Raw genomic sequence first — 17,107 nt, 5'->3', positions numbered from 1 at the left:
GCCCCGTTGCTTGACATTCTTAACAGCTGTAGGAATTTCTTCAGATCTTTCTTCAGACCAGGGTCCAGCAAACTCTTTCTGCAAAGGGCCAGATGTTAAATATTTTAGGCTTTGTGGGCCATGTGGTCTCTGCCATGACTCCTCTGCCATTGTAACAGGAAAGCAGCATATATTTAATGCATGAGCCTAAGCATATTTACAAAAACAGATGGCAAGCCACATTTGGCTCCCAGACCATAGTTTGCTGGCCCCTGCTTTAGGAAAGTGGGTCTCAAACTTTTGTATGTTCCCCCTTGTTAAAAAGAACCCAGAGTCCTGAGCCCCGTCCTACTTCCATGAGCCTCTGTGTTCTTGATTAGTGCTCCTGGCAATTGTGAAACACCCCAGTATTTGAGTGCCTCTGTTTTGGACACATCACTTCCCTCAATGAGCCTTCTCAGACCTCCTCCGGCATCCATGCTGCTGATTCGGTTGGGGGCTCCGAGCAGCTGTGCTTCCCTTAGAAGTGCCTTCATCACACCATTAAATTGCTTCTTTCATCACCCATCCCCCTCAGGAGATCACAAGCTCCGTGAACACAGGGACTGTCTTATCTATCATTATATCCATACTTGGCTCAGTCATTGACAGAGAAGATACTTGATAAGTGGTTTTTGAGTGAATTCATAGGACTGATTATTCCTAGGAGACAGGCAGGCTTGTATACCACTCGGTACCTGCTAGGGGGACTTGGGCTGCTTGGAGAAGGAAGGGGGCGAAAGGGGGAAGAAGCTCTGCTACACCTGTGTCAGCCAGGGTGTTGTTGGCTCCATGGGTAGAGGAAACGTGGTGCCCCCATCTGTGATATTGTTCACCAGACTTGCAGGGCTCTCACCTTTAGAAGGAAGAAGGGTGGTAAAGAAAGGGTATGGCCTTCATTTTATTTACTGACTCAAGGGAAAGCTAACATGGGAAGGGGAAAGGGAAGAGTCTGGATATGTATCTGTGGAGGAGTAGATGTGGATTATTTGGCCATGACCCCCCACACTTTCCCATCTACCCGTGTTAACACATTTCATGGATTTTTCTACACCCACCATATCTGTACCTTTGTCCTTTCTCCTTTCAGAAGGGTGGTATGTTCTTGCTTTTGGGTTTAACATTACTTTATGTCTTTGCTGCAATAATCCTTACTGATGCTTCTGCTATATCACTTACCAAAATCTTTTGGCTTGATGTTCTTAGACTGGATCTCCTTACCTGGAGTTGTGGGGAATAAAGATGGTGATAACCTGAGCTGGTACAAATAACCCCGGGAGGGGGGGTAACTTTTCTGATGTGGACCCCTTCCTCTACGTTGGGAAATGGGATCCTAGACCTACATTTAATATCTTGTTGCCCCGGAATTCCAAGTTCTGCCTCTCCTCTCACCCACCACCTCCAACCATTTTCAGGTGCTCTGGCTTCAAGCAGAATGTAGCACTTGAGGTCCTGGAGTATAGAGGATTATTCTCATTCTCTTCTCTATCTCTTGCCCTTGTAGATGCTCTCCCTGAAGGGCTGGACCATTTCAGGGCAGTAGAGAGAGCACTACCAAAGGGCTTGGCATTGGCTGGGTGGTGTTCAGCCTGCACAGAGTGGGATCCCCTGAGCTGGGTCCTCATCACTCTCACATAGGGTTTCCTGGAAAATACAGTATACACCATGCAATATTTAGTACATACTTAGGCTAAAAAGTTATTCATTGTTTATCTGAAATTCACATTTAACTGGACTTCCTATACTTTTGTATAATCTGCTAGTCCCACCACTTTCTTTTTTTTTAAAGATTTTATTTATTTATTTGAGAGAGAGAGAGAGAGAGCGCACATGAGAGGGGGGAGGGTCAGAGGGAGAAGCAGACTCCCTGCTGAGCAGGGAGCCCGATGCGGGACTTGATCCAGGGACTCCAGGATCATGACCTGAGCCGAAGGCAGTCGCTTAACCAACTGAGCCACCCAGGCGCCCCCACCCAATCTTTCTTGACTTCAGGTCCCCACCACGGGTCCTCATCACTGTGGCTAGGAGAGCTCTCTAGAGACTACCTGATCTTGTCCTCTGCTTCCAGGAAGCCTGCCATCCACCCCCTTAAGGACAAATGCTTAACAGATGCTTTTCCCTGAAGATCTCTTGACATTCCACCTGTCCTGTCCATACTGGCATACAGAATTGAAGAGATTTTACTCTGAGGTTTGAGGGTCAGCCCTATCTTCCAGAGGCTTTGTAATTGTTTTTCCCAGAAGAACTGGGACCCTTCACTCCTGGGAACTCAGACACTGGGACCTCAGAGCCTCTCTGCAGATGCTTCTTTAATTACAGACAGGTTATAATTTGGTGGCTTGGGAAAAAGCCAGCTTGGGTTTGTGTTGGTGGTTGTTTTTGGGTCATGTGTGGTGAGCACAGAGTATATGTTTAGAGAAGAAGGTGGGAGACAGTGCGGAAAGTGGGTGTGACCTCCTCTCCAGACCCATCAATATTCATATATCCAAACACCTAATTACATAACACCCGAGAAGTCACTGGAGTGAGGTCACCCATCAGACACCTGTGGTTTATGGGAAGCAGAGCTCTGTGGAGCACACTCAGCTTGGCCCTCAGAAGGGTGACGCACCTCTGTCTGTGTTGGTTGTTGACTGGGTTTGAACAGGAAGTCAGCTCTCAATAGGGTTGAGATTTTAGATGACGAAATATTTTGGGAAGGAGCCTGAAATATTCTCTTGGTTGGCAGGCCTCCTGGTCTCTAAGTGTGCTAACAAGGTCATTAGGTTTCCAGCCCTCAGGGATATACGTATCTAAATCAGGGTAACAAATGCCTACAGGAGCTAGGTACATAACTTAGTGAAAACAGTCATATATAACAGGAAGGCCAGTAAGAACAGTAGCTGATATTTATTGAGCACTGAGTTTGTGCCAGGCAGTCTTCTGAGTTCTTTAAATATATGGAGAAATAGGAAACAGACACCCACAAAAGTGAAATAATTTATCGAAGGTCCCATAGCAAAGTAAGTGGTAAGCCAGGATTTGAACCCAGGCAGGCTAACTCCAGAGCTCAAGGTAGCATGGCCTCAATGATGTTACCTGTTGCCTCTGTTTAGTGGAGAAAAGAGGATGGTGAGAACTCTGGCAAACTAGAAAATGTGTCCCATCTAATGGGGACAGCTGCTCCTCCCATCTCACCAGGGCTGCCCTGTGGGTTCAGTGTTTCCAGACCTTTTGATTTTTTTTTTCTAAAGAGAAAAAGAAGAATCTGAAATTTCAAGGGGGAGAATCTCCTGATTATTCAATGTTGCCAACAAAATCAAAATTTTTTATTAAGTTTTTATTTTAACTCCAGTGTAGTTAACATAAAATCAGATTTTTAATGAACACTTACATAGGTTCAATTCTGCCAGGGGTGACCTGCTTATGACCTCTGACTTAAACCACTCAGGACAGATTACTGCTGTCTTAAAGATCGGCACCCCCTCCTTTAAAAAATTAGTTGGTGTATTTCCTAAGTCCTGTTTCCTTTAGAGAACTTTCTAGTAATTTCTTTCTTGGTCAAGAAGATCTATTCATAGCCAGTTTAAGTGATTCCTGCTACATTCACAACCTCTCTGCTCTGTGCTCTCTCCTGACAGAGTGTCCCAAGGGTCCTGACATCCTGGTGGTCCTGCTTTCAGTGATGGGGGCCATTTTGCTCATCGGCCTTGCTACTCTGCTCATCTGGAAGCTCCTCATCACCATCCATGACCGGAAGGAGTTTGCTAAATTTGAGGAAGAGAGAGCCAGAGCAAAATGGGACACAGTAAGAGGCTGGGCTGGGCATTTTCTCAAGTCATTGGTTTGAGAGCCTCAAGTGGAAGCTGCAGATGCATAGAGTGGCCAGGTTCAGCTAGCCCATAATTTCCCAGTTAGCCTCTGTTCTGGAAATTAGGAGATGGTCCCATTGTCCTTATTATACCTGGAAACCACCCGATTCTCTCTCTACCACATAGTGACGATGAGTCATGTCAGTGAGTACTGACTGAACACAGGTAGGGCCCAGCTCTGCTCTGGACACTGATGCAATGAAAAAGAGACTTCTCCAGTTGAAGAAGATAGGACAAACTTGAGAATCCTACACTGAGAACATATAATACATTATATACGGATGAAGTCCAAAGCATTAAACACAAACAGGAAATTAAAAAAAAAGAGCTAACTTTTGCTGAGGATTCACCATATACTAGGAACTGTTCTAAATGATTTTTAGGTATTAACTTCTTCCATCCCTGTAACAGCCCTAGATAGGAGGCAGCATTATTTTTCCCATTTTATAGGTAAGGAAACAGCACAGTGAGCTTAAGCAGCTAACCCCGATTATGGGAGGGAATTAAGTTATGATAGGAATTACTTTTTGGGCCAGCCTCTTAAAAAATATCCTTGGGGTGCCTGGGTGGCTCAGTCAGTTAGGCGTCTGCCTTCAGCTCAAGTTATTATCCCAGGGTCCTGGGATCGAGCCCCTCGTTGGGCTCCCTGCTCAGCAGGGAGTCTGCTTTTCCCTCTCCCTCTGCTGTTCCCTCCACTTGTGTGCACTCTCTCTCTCTCTGTCAAATGAATAAATAAATAAAATCTTAAAAAAATATCCTCCCTGCAGTTTATCCTGAGAGAATTAAATGAAACAATCGTCTACTGAGAACTTTCTGTATACTTAATTTTACTCTCTTCTTCTTTGGTTCATCTTCCACATTTTAACTTTTTTCTGGACCTTCCAAATGGCTGTTTAACTCCATGCATGTCCAGGGGGAGGCTTGAGACTCTCTCTCTCTACCCCTGCCCCCTCCAAATAAGTGAATAAATCTTAAAAAAAAAAAAAGAAAAGAAAAGAATTTGGGAAACCCAGTGAGGGTTTATTTTTTCTTGCTAACATGATAATTTGTGGGTAGTGCTTGGAGGGATGAGATGAGAACAAATTAAAATTATTTTGAGCAAAAGCTGTCCTCTCGGTTTCAGCTACCACCTGCTACATTTCCCGTCTCTGCCCACTTCCCCCAGCATGGTCACAAGGAAGGAAAAATGGGGAGAAGGGCAAAAGAGAGTGTTCAGGAGAGAGGCAAGAAATCGATACTGGCAAAAAGAGATCCTGAAATGTTTGGTGATCCCCCAAAAAATAATGGGCTGGATTCAGCCCCTTAGAAATAGCAGTAGGATGGCTTTCCATCTTCTCTCTGCTCTTATTTCCTATCCATTCCCATCTTAAGGGTGAATATGGGGTACAATGAGCATTAAGTGGTTCGTCAATGGTATATCCCAGAGAAGGGTGTCTTGGGTAGACTTTTCAGATGAAATGTAATCCTTGAGGGTAAGGGAGAGGTGAGGAATTCACTGCTTCTCTGTTCTCTCCACAGGCCAACAACCCACTGTACAAAGAGGCCACATCCACCTTCACCAATATCACGTACCGGGGCACTTAATGACAAGGAGTCATCCTCAGATCACTATCAGGCTGTCCCAGAATTGTGGACATCTCTGCTGTCATGTTTACAGGGAACGATATCTGTGGGGCAGGATTGGGGGCTGGGTGCGGGGTGGTTCGGAAGAACATCAGTCTGTGGAAGTGTGGGTTCCCGTGCGTGTGTCCGTGTGAGTGTGCTGCGTGTGGGGGAATGTGTAATTTAAAACTTGTGGTATGTCCCAGGTAAGCGGAGCTCCTCAGCCGTCCACAGAATGCCTCCTTCAGGGATTCTTCCTGCTTAACCTGAGGGTGACTGACACAGCTGAGCAGGTGTTCTACATTACCTCAGTGAGAAGCCAGCTTTCTTTTTCCAGCCATTTCTTCCTGAAGAGGAGGGCAGGGCTGAGCTTCCCATTCCAGAGGAAGGGACCTTGACTCTACTTTGAGTTCATGGTTCTTGGGCCTGATGCTCAGGAGCCCTGATAGCAACTGCTGGGCTTGGCAGCCTTGTTGTGTCATCTGGGCCTTTATCTCCTTTCCCTTCTCTCAGGCTGAAGGAGAAATCGGAGGCAAGCTGAACTTTCAGAGTTGCCTGTGCCTTTTGCCATCACCTCAATCCAGTATGGTTCTCTCATGAGGGGAGTTCTTGCTAGCAGTTCTGGGGGAGTGAGGATGGTAGGGCCACTCAGGGGTCACGCATGGCCTGGATGAATGTGCCACGGTCTCCCAGTTCATCATCATCACCCTTCATATTTGTCTCATCGGCAGCTCCACCCTAGAAGTTCCTTTAGAAGAAGTGCATCACCCTTAGACCAGCATTGCTTCTCTACCTTCTACTTCCACGCTCCCGCTGCTGTAGACATTTGCTACATCCTGGGGATTTCTTTCATGACCACTTCTCCTCCCAGGGAGAGTGCTGTGATTAGAGCCAGTGGTCTGGCCCCATGCTTCAGGCCCTCCGCCCCTGGTCCAGGGCACCTCCACACACCCAACCTGGTGCTTCTGTGTGCTACATCCATCCATCCATGCGGCTGATTTCATTTATCTACCTCTTGGCTGTCCTTGGGTGAAGGAATCGTTCCCGTGCCTCTCCGAGTCCGCTGGGCATAAGTGCCACATTTGGCATGCTGGGTCAGTTGTGTCAGCATGTGTGGCCTATTCTCCTGTGGGCTGGGCAACCTCATTTTAACTCAGTCTTTAATCCGAGAGGCCAGAAGTGCAATTTTATTTTATTTTTCTCATTGGGTCACCTGAAACCGTGATGAGGCTTGCTTAATCTAAAGGAGTATGTATATAATCACACTTGCATTATATTTGTAACTTTATTTGGTGGTGAGGAAGAAGAGTGTTAAAAAAAAAAACCACACAGACTTGGACTGGATATAGACCCTCCCACTTGGTGTCATTCATAGGAAGTTGCTGCTCTGTTGCTGGGTCTGTAAGGGCTCTCTCATCCTGGAAGGCTGTGGGGATGGACCCATGGGCATGCTGGACCTTTTCTGAGGAGGTGGGATACAGGCAGTTCTTTTTTCCTAGCCATAGCTGTTTGCTCCTTTGGTGTTTACCTTAGTCTAACATTAACAACCATCCTTACCCCCATTCCATCAAGAAAAAGGGAAGGACCTGTAGACAGTGGTCTGATGATCAGAAAATCTAAGTCCTGGCCTCAGTGTTGCAGCTAAGGAATCTTTAACCTTAATTAAGGCGAGTCTCTTTCTTCTCCTTGGGGCCCAATTTTCTAGTCTGGAAAATGATAGGTCTGGACCAGTCACTCTAGAAGGTCTCTTTTGGTGTTGATATTCTAAGATGCTGGGACTTCCTGTGGCATCAAGCATGGAGTCAAGATTCTGTGAGATGTTACTGTTTGTTGTTTTAGTTGGGAGATCTGAGAGACCTGGCTTTGGCAAGAGCAGATGTCATTCCACATCACCTTTCTCAACAAAAGAGCCTCATTTTATCCTCTCTCAGAGCCCCTTCCCTGACATTTGTTAGCAGTTACATCTCCTGATGTAGCACTCAAGCTCCACTTAGTTTATTATTTCTTATTTCACTTTGCACACATTTGCAGCCACATATAAGGAAAAGGCATCTATAAGAAGTAGCTGAAATATGTATTCTGTATCCATGGGTTAACACTGAGAATAAGCTTTTGGAATTAGGAATGGGGCAAATGACTGAGCCTTGTCTCATCCATGGATTACTGTTTACTGAAGGGGATGGTAGTACAGTTGAGGGTTGAATCCAAGAAGTTTCAAACCTAACTATACCTTTTGCCTACTGAGACAAGAGTCCATTAGGGTAGTAGTTGGACATTTTCTTTAGATAAGATGGTTTATATGAAGAAATTGTATCAAAGGAGGAAGAACACATATTTAAAAGATAAAAGAAAAACTGGTAGGACTCTTGTCTGAGCTTCTGGAACAAGGCTTCTAAGCCTTTGTCTGTATGTGGGGGGACCTGTTCACGAGATAACAAAGTGCAGTCAGTTCTGGCCTCATGTAGGGTGAACGTCTAAATAGTATTTTGGCATTGGCACAGCCCCAAAAGGTTATTCATGCTCAGCTCATCTGGAGATAATTTATGTTCAGTCTCAGGGTCGGTGGACAGTAACGGGAAGCTTTGAACATTCCTGACAAATTGTCACATAAGGAGTCAGTTCTTTACCTCTCAGATATTCTTAGACCATCCATGATTTCAAGATTCTTCGCTTTGTTAAGTATTCCTGGTTGAAATGACTTAAGTGCCTTCCTGACTTCCCAACCACCCCCTCTGTTTGAGTTGTGCAACAGTGAATTAAATGTACTTTCCAAAATGAATTGACCTAAGGCTGCCCAGTTCTTCCTGTGTTGTACTTTCTGTTTTCTTTGGGTGAAAAGAGTAAGTGTCATTGCCTCAAAAATGATTATTTTAGAACAAGCATGTTTCCAAATGTAACCGAATGATGACTGCTATGGGAACTGAAGTTCGGTCCAGAACCCAGAGTTTTTCTTTAGACTTTAATAACATTTTCAAAGTCAGTAGGTTATTACGCTCTAAGTTAGAGTTGTTTTGCTTTTTTATTTGGGGATTTTTTAGAACTTGTGCAACCTCAATAGAACAGACTGTCAATTTAGCCTCGGTTTTGTTTGCAGGAGGCATAAATCGGTACAATAAAGGCTTAATGGCAAATTATTTACAGGATCATTTAAGTGCCCAACTTTTATTTAAGGAATTAAGTCTCAGAGTGTGGTCCCAGGACGAGTGGCCTCTGTATCATATGGGAATTTTTAGTTTACTAACATTGTTGGTAATGAAAATGCAAAGGCCACACCCCAGAACTACTAACTCAGAAAACCTGAGAGTGGAGCCCAGCATTCTCTTTCAGTAAGCCTTCCTGGTGATTCTGTGGCATACTCCAGTCTAAGAACCACTGACATTGGGGCGCCTGGGTGGCTCAGTCGTTAAGCGTCTGCCTTCGGCTCAGGTCATGATCCCAGGGTCCTGGGATCAAGCCCCACCTCGGGCTCCCCGCTCCGTAGGAAGCCTGCTTCTTCCTCTCCCACTCTCCGTGCTTGTGTTCCCTCTCTAGCTGTGTCTCTCTCTGTCAAATAAATAAATAAAATCTTTAAAAAAAAAAAAAAAGAACCACTGACATAAAGAGTCACATACCTATCCTTCTGGCTTAATAAGTTTGCAGTAAGTGAGCTCAGTTACTAAAAATTATGAACAGAGCTTGGCTGGTAGATTAAGAAAACCAAATATCTACCCACATAAAATGAAAATCTACTTTTGATCCATTTTCCAAGTTAAGTGATCAAAGGCTTCTTAGGTTCCGTGTCAGCCACCAATTCCCATGAAAAACTAAAAGAAGTAATAGATCAAAATCACAGGCAAAAACAACAACTAACAGGAGCCCTGGCAGGCATCTAAGAAGAACTTTTATTCACAGGGGATGGGATCAATATCTTCATTATTTGCACTATCATTCTATAGCCTAAGACTTTAGAATTTGTAACTTCACTTTGCTATTTAAAATGTACTGAGCCTCAATAGTGTGGGATTGAAGTTACTTTACAGGACACTCAATCTTTGCCTTTGAGTCTTGCATTCCTTACATAATGTACATTTTTAAAAACACATTATAGTGCATGACATCATAAAAAGATTACGTGAACATAGACTGAGTCCTTTTATGGTGAAATTTTGTAAGAGTCACTATGTTTTATTTATGTCATGGCAACTGATGACTAAATGTCTGGATGAAAATGGAGGACTCTATGTGAAAATGAAATGAAAAGCTATATGTCAAATCACATTAGTAATCGCCCAACTCTTGGCCTCTGTAGTCTGAACTTTATAGTAGGAGCCACAGTGCACTCATTTTTCACAGTGATGTAAGGAAACGATAGCATATGCTTTGCAAGGAAGCCATTTAATACTTGTTGAAAAATAATTTCTATTTGGTTTTGTAATATATTTCTGGAAATACATATTTCTAACTTTTTGTAGTTTGACTAAAGCATACAAGGAGGTAGTTTTAAATGCTTGTGATAGGGGTTAACTATATTGGGTTTTTTTTCTACTTAAAAGTCTTATTTTAGGGGCGCCTGGGTGGCTCAGTCGGTTAAGCGACTGCCTTCGGCTCAGGTCATGATCCTGGAGTCCCGGGATCGAGTCCCGCATCGGGCTCCCTGCTCGGCGGGGAGTCTGCTTCTCCCTCTGACCCTCTTCCCTCTCGTGCTCTCTGTCTCTCATTCTCTCTCAAATAAATAAATAAAATCTTTAAAAAAAAAAGTCTTATTTTATCCTGTTTTTTAATATGAATTCAGTTAATTAACATATAATGTATTACTGGTTTCAGAGGTACAGGTCTGTGGTTCATCCACTTATATAATATCCAGTGCTTATTAAATCACATGCCCTCCTTAATGTCCATCACCCAGTTACCCTATCCCCCAACCCCCTCCCCTCCAGCAACCCTCAGTTTGTTTCCTATGATTAAGAGTGTCTTATGGTTTGTCTCCCTCTCTGGTTTCGCCTTGTTTTATTTTTTCCCCTCTTTCCCTGTGATCCTTTGGGGGTTAACTATATTGTTAAATAAAAATTTAAAAGTCCACTTAATGTGGCTACCCAAGAATGATTAGTATGTGAAAAGAAAATTGTCAGGAACATGATTGTGTTCCCTGCAACTGCTGTCATAGCGAGTTCTCTCCAGTCTCTTACACAGAGGAAACAATTTCCATCAGCTGTGTATTTTCTGACAGTGCATCAAAGCATGCTTATAGAATATAAATCTAGAAATCAACATTTAGGATATTTAAGAGCCTTTAAGCAAAATCTCCCCAGGAAATTATTCTTTATTGTTGTCCCTGAAAAGAACTTTGTAAGAAAAAAAAATTTCGGGCGCCTGGGTGGCTCAGTTGGTTAAGCGACTGCCTTCGGCTCAGTTCATGATTCTGGAGTCCCAGGATCGAGTCCCGTATCGGGCTCCCTGCTCAGCAGGGAGTCTGCTTCTCCCTCTGACCCTCCCCCCTCTCATGCTCTCTATCTCATTCTCTCTCTCAAATAAATAAATAAATCTTTTTAAAAAATTTCACCATTCATTGTGGTTTATGTTATATATTAGTTGGGTTTTCCTATGACTCATACACAATTGGCATGATTCTTTGGAGAGAGCAGAGTGCTGGGTGTGTAAATAGCATTTGGTGGCCAATGAAAATACTTTGTTAAGAAAAAGGAACAATGTTGATGGACGTATGCTAGACTTTGCTTTTCCCGACTCATAATCATCCATTATAAGAGTCGCTAATTGTGACAGAGGTTGTTAATTGTGCCCCCCTGTTTTCCCTTTCTCACATAATATTAGAACTCCTAATTTTCAGTTGGACACATGGCTGTCCAGAATAAATCCTGTTTCCTAGCCTCCCTTGCAGCTAGGTGTGCCATGTCCATCTCAAAGAAGTGAGATGTAAATGAAAGAGGTGCATACAACTTCCAGTAAATGCTACTTAAGGGAGGGAGCATGCCTTTCTTCTCCCCTTCCTTCTTCAGGAAGGCTGGAATGTAGAGATAATAGCTAGAATTTAAGCAGACATCATGGATCAGGATGTGACCTAAGGGATTATAGTAGTTATCTATTGCTACATAACAAATTACCCCACTATTTATTAGCTTAAAACAGCAAACACTATCTTGCAGTTTCTGTGGCATGTCAGCTAGCTTCTCCCTAAGTGAGTAATCCAAGAGAGAGCAAGGAGGAAGCTGCAATGTCTTTTATGACTTAGGTTTTTTTTTTTTTTAAGATTTATTTATTTACTTGAGAGAGAGAGAGTGGGGGAGGGGGAGAGGGAAAGAGAGTCTTAAGCAGACTTTGTGTGGAGCACAGAGCCTGACATGGGGCATGATCTCATGACCCTGAGATCATGACCTGAGCCAAAACCAAGAGTCAGTCCTTTAACCTACTGCACCCCTATAACTTAGTTTTTTGTTTTTAAAGATTTATTTGAGAGAGAGAGAGAGAGTGCAAGCAAGCATGAACGGGGGAGGGACAGACAGAGAGGGAGAGAGCATCTCAAGCAGACTCCCCACTGAGCATGGAGCCAGATGCAGGGCTTGGTCTCGGGACCCTGAGATCATGGCTTGAGCTGAAATCAAGAGGTGGACACCCAACCGACTGAGCCACCCAGGCGCCCCTATGACTTAGTTTTGCGTCATATTATCACTTCTGCCATACTCTAGTCATTGTAAGTAGTCTTCTACATCCAGCCCACATTCAAGAAGAGTAGACTCGATGCCATCTTTTGAAGATACAAGCATTGAAGTAGATAGAATTGTTACCCCTGCCTACCCCGTCCCAAAGATATCCACGTTCTAATCCCTAGAACCAGTGAATATGTTACCTTGCATGGAATAAAGGATTTTGTTGGTGTGATTAAGGACAGAAATAGGGAAATTTCATGGATTATCTGGGTAGCCTTAATATCATAAAGGTTTTTATAAAAGGAAGGTAGAGTGTCAGAATGAGAGTAGGATATGTAATGATGGGAACAGGTCAGATGAGGTGGCCATGAGTCAAGAAATGCATATAGCTTCTAGAAGCTGAAAAAGGTAAGGAACAGATTTTCCTCTAGAGCCTTCAGGAATGCAGCCTTTGATTTTAGCCCTGTAAGACCAATTTTGCACTTCAGATCTCTAGAAATGTAAGATCATAAATTGTTGTTTAAGCCACTAAGCTTGTGGTAATTTGTTACAGTAAGAAGAAGAAACTAATACACCAAAGAATTTGTGGACATATTTTAAAACTGCCACAGTCCATCCTCTAGTCACAAATTATTTATAGTCCTCCCATACGCAAAATGCACTCACCCCTCCCAAGACCCCAGAGTCTTAACTCGTTATAGCATTCACTCAAAATTCAGAGTCTTGTCCTCTAAATAGGTCTTGGGGCAGACAAAGCTTTTTGGATATATTTCCTTATATTCAGCCACTTGAGTACAGTACCTCTCAATTTGAAGTCCTACAGAAAAAAGCTATATGCTTCCTTCCTACAACAACCAATGTAAAAGTTAGGGTAACTACTACAGACACTCCTGTTCCAATAGTCAGAAAACAGGAGGTTCACAGAAGTCCCTGGTCCACAGCAGGTCACTGGGTACAGGTTTATAGTTCCACATTCAAGGCCTGGGAATAATTTTTCATGGATTTTGGTTCCACCCTCTAGGCTCCTGGTTTTACCCCGTAAGTCTTTTTTCTATTAAAGGTAGCATGTGTTCACATCTCAGTAGTTTTCTCAGCCTGCTTCCTGCTTACAGAACTTGGGGTCCCAAAGGCCTCTTTCCTTTTTGTACTTGGACTCTTTCAGCCCAAGCTGGCAGGGTTTCTGACAATACAATAGTCTAAAAAATTACAAATCTCCTGTGAATCTTTCTGGGTTTCGGTCCGTTAGGTAAGAGCCCTATCCATAAATATCTTTGAGCTAAATCTTTTTGTACCTTGGGCTTCTGCAGAAGGACAAAAGCCTTAAACTTCTTCGAAGCCGTATTATTTGAACGAGAGGATCCAAGAAGCATAACCTTAAAATCTTTACAGAGGCTTTTGTCTGATTGAGGGGTACTCTGTCATACCTCCCTTAAGCTGCCACTGGAATGAAAGCCAATGGAGCAATTAAATAGAAGATGGTGTGCCTGCAACTGTGGTAAACAATTATCTTGCCTCCCAAGTGGCTATTTCTGAATCCCCTAAATGTGAGAAGTAAAATTCTATCTTGCTTAGGCCACTATTATTTAGGGATTTTCTGTTACTGGTAAAAGAATCTAATAGTAACCAATATACTCTTGGTGCTACTTGGGGGGGTGGGGTCTGTGAAACCAACTAATACAGAAACTAACTCGTCAATAAATTCAGTACTAAAACCCACAAGTGTTCAATATTTGTGAAGCATCCACAATCTGTTGATCAACACACAGACTGAAACAATTATAATCCTTACACATTAGAAGTTGATGGTTTATGAATAGGTGGTAAACGGGCTGAGTCCCTTAATAGAGATGACTGTAAACAGTGCAGGGGGGTGGGGAAGTAGGGAATGGAGGGTGGGGTGTTTACAAAAAAAAGGACATGGTCTCAGCACTCAGATTATTTATAGACTATTATGGGAGATAATCCACATACATGTTAAAAGTACTAAAGAATACCTACAGAGCAGGATTTAAGATACAAACAGGCACAGTAGTATCTCTGAAGGAATTATTTTAGCATTTATTGAGCACTACATATACATTTTTGAATTATCACAATCCTGAAAGAATGAGAAAATTGGGGCTTAGAGAGCCTTAGAAGTTTGCTCCACTGCATACAGTAATTCAGATAATTGGCTGAATAATTGAATTTGAATAGATCTGTCTCTAAAGCCCATGCTGTTCACCACAATGTTAACGGAGATCCACCAACAATGAATCAATTAATGTGAATGAATTTACCTCTGCGTAAAGAACATATACCTCAAATCGTGGGCTTTCTGGGGAAAATATTGCAAAACGCTCTTTGCTTGACAGAACACTTACAGTTTAGTTTAGCAAACCTTAAAAATGATTAATTTCACTGAATTGGATTCCTAAATTTTAGTGACATAATAATCGGGGAAAGCTATGAAAAATCGCTTTGTGTCTTTTACCAATATCATCTGGTCTGCAGGATGCACACACACAAGAAGCTGATTTCCAAAGAAAAACAAAGTATCTCCTCCCAAAGGAAGTGTTAGCCTTCTGAAAGGCAGGCAGCCTGGAACAAATTTCAGCAAAGTAGTGGAACAAGGGACCTTGCGCCGAAGTCCGTTATATAGTAGAAACCAAGAAGGATGGAATGTTTTATAAGGGAGGGCGGGAAGTATTCAAAGGATGGATAGAAGAGAAGATTGAAAAGCGGTCACACTAGGGCGGGACAGCGTAACAGAGAATGAGGAGAGCAGCAGGAAGGGTAGGCAGTGCAGGATGGAGGGCGAAACTGAGGTGCCCAGAGGAGAGTCCGCGGGGAGCAGCCCCTCCATTCGGGTCCAGGCCGCCGAGCCCGGCCGGGTGAGGTCACAGGCCCTTGTGAGGTGGGGTAGAGCGGCGGGGCCGTAATGCTGCCCAGTCGGTTCGGAGGCGGCGGCGAGCTCAGCCGCTCCCCGCGGCCCCGGAGCCCCTGCACCGCGGCGGCGGCGGTGGTAGAGGAAGCCGCGGCAGTCCGGGTCCCGCACTCGACCAGCGCCCAGGGCTCGGTGGGCGGAGGGTCGGCCTCGGTCAGGTGACCTGGGGGCGGGGCCTCGCCGCGTGGGAGTCCCGGAAGGCGGTGGAGAGAGGACGCGCGGCTGCGCGAGGGACTGTGGGGCTTGCGGCAAGGACATACTGATCCCGGAGGACTAGGGCCCTCAGGCCGTGAGGCGGGAGGAGGGAGACACCCCTGGGAGCCCCAGGGGGTCCACGGTGGGACCCTCAGGGGACAGAGGTGGGGAAGCAAGACTTGTTGAGAGAGTAGAGCCTCGGATATTGAGGGAGGAGCGCGAAGCACGGTGCGAGGGACAAAGTAGAACAGTTATGGAGATGGAGGAAGGTTCCAGAAGGGGCAGCGAGGTGACTGGGCCAGACAGTAAAGGAGCAGAAGGGTGACGGGGTTGGGTCTGTCGGTGCCTCGGAAATGGTGGTGGTTCTAGAAGGGCGGACGTCACTGTGGTTGGGAAGCTGCCCCGCTCCTTCAGCATACACTTAAACGTGTTAGAGCCCTTGTTTTCATCTGGTGGGTAGTTTAACTTGTTTGCATGTCTACTTACTTTCTTCCCTAGAAGTCTAAACAAGCAGGGCCTATTGGAATGTTCCACAGCACAGGTTCTTGCATGAAGTGGAAGTTCACTCAATATTTGTTAAAGATGGTAATTGGGGGTGATGCGTGTCATGTTTGAACTTTAAGGGCTGCAGGTGCGGTGAAGAGATGTATGCAGTTGCTTTAATGGACGTTTGCGGTCAGCATAGCAAGGGAAGAGTGAGTGAGTGAGGGGGCGACTTGGGAGGGAAGCCGAACGGAAGGAAAGAGTAGGAAGATTTCATGTAACAATAAATCCCCCTTAACTTTATTTATTTTAAAATCTGTTTATTTAGGTATTTAAATTCCAATATAGTTAACATATAGTGTTAGTTTCAGGTGTACGATACAGTGATTTAACAATTCTACACATTACTCGGTGCCCATTAGGATAAGTATACTCTTAATCCCCATCACCTATGTCACCCATTGCCCCAGCCACCTCCCCTCTGGTAGCCTTAGTTCTCTGTAGTTAAGAGTCTATTTTTTGGTTTGTCTCTTTTTTCTTTGTTCGTTTTCTTTCTTTCTTAAATTCCACAGATGGTGAAATCATGTGGTATTTGTCTTTCTCTGACTTATTTCACTTACCATTATACTCTCTAGCTCTATCCATGTTGTTGCAAATGGCAAGATTTCATTCTTTTTTTTATGCCTGAGTAATATTCCATTGTGTGTGTGTGTGTGTGTGTGTGTGTGTGTGTGTGTGTGTGTATCTTCTTTATCCATTTATCTATTAATGGCCACTTCGGCCACTTCTATAATTTGGCTATTGCAAATAATGCTGCAGTAAACAGAGGGGTGCATATATCTTTTTGAATTAGTGTTTTTGTATTCTTTGGGTAAATATCCAGTAGTGTGTTACTGGTACTTCTATTTTTAACTTTTTTTTTTATAAAGTTTTTATTTATTTGACAGTGAGAGAGGGAACACAAGTAGGCAGAGTGGAGGAGGGAGAAGCAGCCTTCCCGCTGAGCAGGGAGCCCAATGTGGGGCTCCATCCCAGGACCTGGGATCATGATCATGACCTGAGCTGAAGGCAGACGTTTAACCGACTGAGCCACCCAGGCGCCCCTTATTTTTAACTTTTTAAGGAACCTCCATACTGTTTTCCCCAGGGGCTGCACCAGTTTGCATTCCCAGCAACAGTGCACAAGGATTCCTTTTTCTCCATGTCCTTGCGAACACTTGTTTCTTGTGTTTTTGAATTTAGCCATTCTGACAGGTGTGAGATGATATCTTATTGTGGTTTTGATTTGCATTTCCCTTATGATTAGTGATGTTGAGCATCTTTTCATGTGTCCTTTGGCCATCTGTATGTCTTCTTCCCCTAACTGTAACATATATCTATTAAATTATAAA

General features: G+C 43.9%; 2 protein-coding genes across 4 annotated transcripts in view; both read left to right on the top strand.

Moving 5' to 3' along the window:
• The window catches only part of ITGB3 (integrin subunit beta 3), a 58,012-nt gene extending 49,762 nt beyond the window's left edge, over positions 1–8,250 (top strand). Inside the window, exons 12-13 of the mRNA XM_073883144.1 lie at positions 3,500–3,805; positions 5,388–8,250. Coding sequence (XP_073739245.1) covers positions 3,500–3,805; positions 5,388–5,453 — 372 coding nt within the window. The 3' untranslated portion in view covers positions 5,454–8,250. The remainder of the gene's footprint in view (positions 1–3,499; positions 3,806–5,387) is intronic.
• Positions 8,251–15,059: 6,809 nt separating this feature from the next.
• Positions 15,060–17,107, top strand: part of EFCAB13 (EF-hand calcium binding domain 13) — a 108,168-nt gene continuing 106,120 nt past the window's right edge. For all 3 annotated transcript variants that reach the window (XM_073883099.1, XM_073883100.1, XM_073883101.1), the window contains exon 1: positions 15,060–15,196. The gene's annotated coding sequence lies outside the window, so the exon portion shown is untranslated. The remainder of the gene's footprint in view (positions 15,197–17,107) is intronic.

The sequence above is a fragment of the Callorhinus ursinus genome, unplaced genomic scaffold (genome assembly GCF_003265705.2).
Source record: "Callorhinus ursinus isolate GAN/ISIS: 27379988/994484 unplaced genomic scaffold, GSC_fseal_2.0 scaffold50, whole genome shotgun sequence".
Lineage (NCBI taxonomy): Eukaryota > Metazoa > Chordata > Mammalia > Carnivora > Otariidae > Callorhinus > Callorhinus ursinus.
This window is presented reverse-complemented; position numbering and strand designations above follow the sequence as displayed.